Source organism: Myotis davidii, unplaced genomic scaffold, assembly GCF_000327345.1.
Source record: "Myotis davidii unplaced genomic scaffold, ASM32734v1 scaffold118, whole genome shotgun sequence".
NCBI classification, from domain to species: Eukaryota; Metazoa; Chordata; class Mammalia; order Chiroptera; family Vespertilionidae; genus Myotis; species Myotis davidii.
Window position 1 is genome coordinate 3,062,941 of NW_006290441.1, and position 7,256 is coordinate 3,070,196.

Below are 7,256 nucleotides of genomic sequence, written 5' to 3' on the forward strand. Positions count from 1 at the left end.
GGACACAATGATTCTAACCCAAATCCCACATACTTGATTTAATCGCTTGGGGCTTTAGGGGAGGCGGGGGAGAGGGAGAGATGGAGGAGTGAGTTTCAGGCCTAATATGGACAAAACAAGATTCTGCCTTCTCTTTAGATCTGTGACGTGTGGCCAGCAGGTTTGGAGACTGAAATAGCCCCATCTGCATTTGCTTAGCAGCCTGCATGAGGGGCCAGCACCTGCTGCTCTCCTCCCTCCCTACCAGGCCTTGCCAGGCACTCCCGGCCTCTGAGCCAGAGGCGGCCACAGAGCCCTGCCAGCCCCTGGCTGGAGCAATAGACTCCTGTGGGCTCACCTCAGCCTGCATTTGGAGGCTCCTGGTGTAGGGAGCTCTCAGTGCACAACTCCTCCACTGCCCACCTTTTAAATCCCTTCTTTTCTTTGTTCTCCTCTACTCTGTAGCATACCTGTATCCCATGCCTTTGTGTCCCTTTCTCTTCCTGTAAGAAAGAAGCATGCTTTAGAAGCAAAACAGAAAATCAGGGTCCAAACAGACTCCTGTTTCCATGACTTGTTGATACATGATCTTGAGCAATGGCTTAATATTTTTAACTCAGTTTACTCATCTATAAAATGGGGATAATAGTGCTCATCTCACTAGTTTACTTCAGTAATGTACCCAGCCCAGGACATTTAATAAATAGTAGTTTGCTTTCCATATATATTTTTAATTAGTCTTCCTAGAACGGGATAGACCAAGCAAGGGAGAAAAGAGCATCCGAGAAAAGGAATGTTTTGCAGAATTCCCCCTGTTGGGGGAGCAGAAGACTACATGGCTTGCTACTAAGAATATATACAAGTTCCTCTCATTACCGTTGCATTCTTGGGGGTCCCAGCCTTAGGGCTGTAAATCTACAAATCATACTACAGCCTCTGCCAAACTGCTTTGTCCTTTGCCAGTCCTGTTAGTGTCTTTCTTGGGGGCAGGGCCCATGTAGAGTTTTGCAGGAGGCTGGCACCTTGGCTGGCAGGCCCACCAGAGGCTGATGCCTCCCCACGAGAGCCTGGCTGAGTAGAGGTTTAGAAGAGGTTTGGAGTCTTTCTTCTTCCACTGGATGAGTAGTCCTCAGCCCTCGGTTCCCAAGGAAAAGGAGCCAGATGTAGTAATCATGCATTCTCTGTGTCTGTGTCTCTCTCCTCCTGTCCCGGCCCAGCCAAGCGGGAAAGGGCCCCGGTTGCCAGAGGTATACTGTGTCATCAGCCGTCTTGGCTGCTTCGGCTTGTTTTCCAAGGTAAGAGGGCTCTGGCTTCCTTCCTCCTTCCTCCCCCCAGCTGACAGCTCCCAGATGAGTATCCGCAGCCAGCTTAGATGAGAAAACCACCTGTGTGTGCGAGTGAGAGGGCGAGAGAAAGAGAGAAGGCAGCCGAGAAAAGAGCAAGTGCAAGCGAGCTCTCTGACTTCCTCCTGGTTCCCGAGCCTGGCTCATCTGGCCAGCTGGCATCTCCCAGCTCCTGCACCAGCAGAGTCTGCTCATGTCACAGCTCACTCTGGGCCATGGGAAGAGACAGATTTCTTGGGGACAGAGATCACCTTGGGGAAGCCAAGTGCCCAGGGACCTGACTCTCAAGTGGTATTTCCTTGGCCCAGCTACTCAGTCAGCTCTTGGCCTCTGAGGCCAGGACTGGTTAGGGGGCAGAGCAGTCATGGGGTGCCAAGAGAAATGAAAACGGTTGGGTGTGAAGCTTCTGGAAAGACAGTTCTCCTGTTTCCCAACATTTGACCCAGGCTGGTCAGATGCCAGGCTGCCCTCTTCTCTGCCCAGGAGGTTGGGAAGGGCAGCATCCTGACACCCTTCCTCTTTGGGCTGCTGGTGGCGGGCACAGGTCCTTGATGAGGTGGAACGGCGGCGTGGGATCTCTGCTGCGCTGGTCTACCCCTTCATGAGGAGTCTCATGGAGTCGCCCTTCCCTGCTCCAGGGAAGACCATCAAAGTGAAGACATTCCTGCCAGGAGCTGGCAACGAGGTAGGGATTTCTGCTCCTCTTCTCAGACAAGGGACTGGGGCTGGAGTGAGGCCTGCCTACCCAAGGGTGCGGTCTCTGGGAGGCACAGAGCATGGCCCATCCTTGCTCACCATGTTCGTACACCTGCTCAGTAGGCACTGACAGAGGGAATGATAGGACTGCCGTTCTCTCTGTCCAACTCTGCGACTCCTAGGGGCCTTCCCTGACCTGTTTGGATAAAACTGCACACCACCTGCCCTCCTTTCTCATTCACCCAATAGGTACTATGTGTTCTCTCACAGTCAGGGTCATGCCAGACTACAGTTAAAGAGAGTACAGCTCTGTCCTTGTGGAGTTCATAGTCCAGTGGAGAGACTAGTATTAAATAAGTATTTCTACATGTAAGTAGATAATTCTTAATGTGTTAAGTGCCAACTGAAAGCACAGGAGTGCGAGGGTGTCACGAGGGGTCTGCTTTAGATCAGGGGCCAGGGAAGGCCTCCTCTGAGGAAGAGGCAGTTTACCTGGTTACAAGGGAAGTAGAGTCAACTCAGTGAAGTGGGAGGAAGGAGACTGAAAGAGAAGGGTGTGGATGGGAGAAGGTCATTCCAGGTAGAGAGAACAGCACATGCAAAGGCAATAGTTGGGGAATTGTGTGTGCTTGTCAAGGAATTGAGAAAAGGCCAAGCTGGTTGGCAGGGTGGTGAGCAGGGGTGGAGAGGCCAAGTCATAGTGTGCCTGCTCAGCCAAGGTAAGGATTTTGGATTTTATCTAAAGCAGGGTTGTAGGATCTGAGCTATGTTTTTAAGAGCTCACTCTGGCTGTTATGTAGATAATGGATTGGGGTGACAAGAGGGATGCTAGCTAGGCTACTGTGGCTGTGGTGTAGGTAAGGGATGGTAGTAGCTTGGATTAAGGTGTGCTGGAAAAGATGAAGAAAAGTAGATGGATGAGATGCATTTTAGAATTAGGATCAAGACCATTTTGTGTTTGATTTGAAATGGGGAATAAGGTTAGGGAGGTTTTAAGGCAAACTCCCAGCTTTCTGGCTTGAGCAGTGGGGTAGCTGATGGAGCCCCTGATGGAGGAACAGGTTATGAGGAGGAAGAGTCTGATTTTGTGCAAGTTACGTTTAAGATACCTGAGAGACACCCTAGAGAAGATGTGTGGTAGCAGAGTGTAGATAGGGAAGAGAAGAGAGGCCAGCCTCAGTCCTCAGTCCTGAGGGACCCCAACTTCGAGAGGTCCCACAGTGGAGGGGTAGCAGCCCTGAAGATTGAGAAGATCGGAGGGCTGCCAGGAGAGGGCGGGACTTGGAAGCCAAGGAGGGGGGGCAGGGCATCTCAAGAAGAAAGCCGTGATCAGAAACTGCCAAGAGGGCGGGGTGAGGATGGCAAGGTGCCTTGACAAGGATGGATTGCAGAAGAGTGGGGACTGGGGGGCCAGAAGCCTGAGGTGTGTGAGTTGAGAAGTGAATGGATAGGGGGTGAGAAAGTGGAAACAGCCTGTGTAGACAGGTTTTCAAGAGGCTTGGCTATGGAGAGAACTAGGGAAGGGGACAGTGGTTGAAAGGAAGTGTGGGGCCAGGGGAGAGTTTGTTGAGGATGGTTGTTTGGATGCTAGTGGAATGGCCCCGCAGAGGAAGTTCAAGAAGCAGGCGGGCCCAGCTGGTGGGCTCAATGGTTAGCGTTGACCCATGAACCAGGAGATGATTTGATTCCCAGTCAGGGCACATGCCCAGGTTGCAGACTCAATCCCCAGTAGGGGGCATGCAGGAAGCAGCCGATCAGTGATTTTTCTCTCTCATCACTGATGTTTCTATCCTTCTCTCCCTTTCCTTTCCTCTCTCTGAAATCAATAAATACATATTAAAAAAAAAAGAATCACAAAAAGACTCAAGCTTTATGATAGAGTCATTACTTAAATTATTTCATTTCAAAAACAAAAAAGAAGCAGGAGGGAGGTTATAATCCAGCTGTCACCCATAGGCACTAGTGGTGGGGTCCAGGGAGGGGCTGACTTTTATTTTTGTGCAATGCCAGGGGAGGGCCATGGCTTGTACACTTTAGATTCTCATCTGATGGCTTCTGTTTTCTCCAAATAGAAAAGAAGGTCATCCTCTGAGAGAGAGAGCTGGGTGCTGGGTTCTAGAGAGGGAAGAAGAAGTAAATTAGTCGTTGCAAAGAACAGGAGAGGGACTGCTTAGAGAAATATTGGGTTTGCTGGGAATGGCGAAAACCATTTAAGACCTTGCTCTTAGGCTCTTTTCGCCCACCCTCGCTGGGAGGGATCTGGCTTCATGAGAGGTCTGGGGCGGGACAGCTGACTCTGCCCCAGAGCCCCACAGCCGGCCTGGGAGAGCTCCAGGCGGTGGCCCGCCCCTCACCAGCCTCATGTCCCATCACTCTGACTTGAATGACTTACTGTCCCTGAACCCTCCTCTTTTTGCCTAGAAGACACTTCCCTTCCTCTCTCCACGTTCAGCATCTTGTGCTGAGCTGCTGCCCTGCCCCACCCTGCCCAGATGAGGTTGGCACCTTTCCTCAGAGCCGGAAGCCCCTCTGCACATGTTCATCATAGGTTTTCTCTGTCCCAGCACCAGTCTCACGGGCTGTGGTTAGGCTCTTTCAGCCCCACTGGACTGTGATCTGAGGGGGGGGGCGGGGATGAATGAAAAGATGCTGCCGGGGTGAATTCCCACTCCCTGGAGGGCGCCTGGCCCTTGGGTGGTGGGGGTGGGGCTCTGCACTGCAGAACCTCTGGGAAGGACGAAGGCCCGCATGCAGGCTCTTAGGAGGCTGGGTAGGGGCACTTCACGGTGTCTTCTCCTGGAAGAGACAGGACGGGTGCAAAGGTCCCTGGCATAACTGTGATGTGGGATTCCTTCCGCTCACACTCACTGAGCATTTTGGGTGTACCCAGTACCAGATCTGGGAGTTCACTACGGGCTGTGGGGGGTGGGGAGGTGGGGGGTGTTGGGAGACCGAGCATAAACAGGTCATTAGGGCGACTTGTGCCCACGATGTGCCCATGTTGCTGCCCATGAATACTGACTGAGTTGGGAGTTAGAACTTCACTTGCTTAGACCCTGAGTCACAGATGGGATGATGTGGGGGGAAGCCCCTTGAAGAGAGTTCTGAAACCATAGGGCTGGAAGAGGGAGTTGGTTTGTCGCCCCAGTTCTTAGGAGGCTCGCACCTCCATGCTGCGCACATTCGCTGAGGGACCCAGGGAAAGACTAGGCCACCCCGGGACAGTGCTGCGGTGTGGCCTGAAGTTCGCAGTTCCCTGGCTCACACTGCCAGGATCCACGCTCCCCTGCACCCTCATAACTGCACCCAGGAAGTGGCTCTCCACGCCATGGCACTGACCTTGGAAGTGGCCTTGCAACTCCTTGGGAGGAACGATTGCTAGGTCTGGCCCTGATAAAGGAAGTCCAGCTTCCTGGCAAGGTCGCAGAATAGCCGGCCCTTCCTGGTGCTTTTCTTGTCCCTGGCACAGAGATGAGATAGGCTGGCAGAGAGAGAGGCGAGGGTGGCAGGACAGACAGAGCCTCTGGAAGGAGACTCTAGCAGGAAAGGGAAGGGACATGGCAGCAAGGACACTAGCGTTGCCTTTCCAGAGGTGGATGAGAATAGAGTCCCGGGTGCGGAGATGTTGCTCTTCCTATGGCCTGAGGAGCAGCCAGCAACTGTTGGGGCTGGTCAGCGTGGGGGCCAAGATGTTTGCTTGGGGAGATGGGCAAGAGGGCGGGGAAGATCCTACACATCAAGCTATGCTCTTTCCTTATTCCCCTCATCTGTGAGAGTAGTCAGCTCTCCTCCTCCCTTTCCCGAGAGCCTGATGGGCGTTCCCTCAGCTCCTTCCTGCTGGAGCCTCCCCACTGCTCATGGAGTTAGCCCTCTTGCTCACCAGTTGGGTGTCCGAGGGGAGGAAGAGACTGGGTCTTTTGCATAGTGGGCTAGACTAGAGACCCTGGAGAAGAGAAGGTGGGAAGGGAGACCAGCATCCGACCACTTTGTGAAGGACCTGGGAGGGGCACCAGCTGGCCTGCCTCAACCCACTTTCCCCATCGCGCTCCTGCAGGTGTTAGAGTTGCGGCGACCCATGGATTCCCGGCTGGAGCACGTGGACTTTGAGTGCCTTTTCACCTGCCTCAGCGTGCGCCAGCTGATCCGAATCTTTGCCTCACTGCTGCTGGAGCGCCGGGTCATTTTTGTGGCCGATAAGCTCAGGTAGGCCCCCGTAGGGGAAGGTGGAGAAGAGGGGGAAGGCACATTACAAATTCACCCAGCATGTATTTATGAACCCTTGCCAGTGTGAGCGTGTGTGTGTGTGAGTGTGTGTGTGTGTGTGTGAGCGTGTGTGTGTGTGTGAGCGTGTGTGTGTGTGTGTGTGTGTGTGTGGTGAGATCACACGGAGAGGGAAAGGTTAGCGAATCCGGGAAGAAAGGGCGGTTGGGAGCACACAAGATGAGAACCCAGTTGAGGACAGCGAATCCGGGAAGAAAGGGCTGTTGGGAGCACACAAGATGAGAACCCAGTTGAGGACAGCGAATCCGGGAAGAAAGGGCTGTTGGGAGCACACAAGATGAGAACCCAGTTGAGGACAGCGAATCCGGGAAGAAAGGGCTGTTGGGAGCACACAAGATGAGAACCCAGTTGAGGACTGGCCTGAGGAAGAGGAGGGATACTTCCTTTGCAGCAGCCAAGACTGTGCAGATGCAAATATGGGGCGGGCAAAAGTAGGTTTACACTTGTGAGGACATGAAACACTGTTCATTCTTGTATTATTATTTACTAACTAGAGGCCCGATGCACGAAATCTGTGCAAGGGCCTCAGCCCCTGCCGCTGTGGCGGCTGCCTCTGTCTCGGCTGCTGCCTCTGTTTCGGCTGCTGCCGCTGAGGCTTCGTCCAGAAGGCTGTCCGGAAGGATGTCTGGTTAATTAGCATATTATACTTTTATTATTGTAGATTTTTGTATTATTTTTTAGACAACTGTAGGCTACTTTTGCCCGCCCTTGTATATTCATATGGAAAGAGGTAAGAAAGTAAGGAGATTTCTGGCTGATGGCTGCATTTCTGCCCGCGGGGAAGGCAAGGCCATCCCTGTGGGATGATGAATCTGAGGAGAGTGATGAACCCTAGGAAGGGTCCCCATGAGGAAGGGGCCAGGGTGTTGACCAGGGGTAGGGGTCGTAGGAGTGCCAGTTGAGAGTGTCACCTGGAGAATTGACTGCAGTGACCCAGGGCCAGGCGCTTGGGGATTT

At 53.1% G+C, this 7,256-nt stretch overlaps 1 protein-coding gene across 4 annotated transcripts in view; it reads left to right on the top strand.

Moving 5' to 3' along the window:
• ST5 (suppression of tumorigenicity 5) overlaps positions 1-7,256 on the top strand; it is a 104,322-nt gene that overhangs the window by 88,851 nt on the left and 8,215 nt on the right. For all 4 annotated transcript variants that reach the window (XM_006763485.2, XM_006763483.2, XM_006763484.2 and 1 more), the window contains exons 12-14: positions 1,197-1,274; positions 1,867-2,007; positions 6,073-6,221. In XM_006763485.2, the coding sequence (XP_006763548.1) occupies positions 1,197-1,274; positions 1,867-2,007; positions 6,073-6,221 (368 nt within the window). The remainder of the gene's footprint in view (positions 1-1,196; positions 1,275-1,866; positions 2,008-6,072; positions 6,222-7,256) is intronic.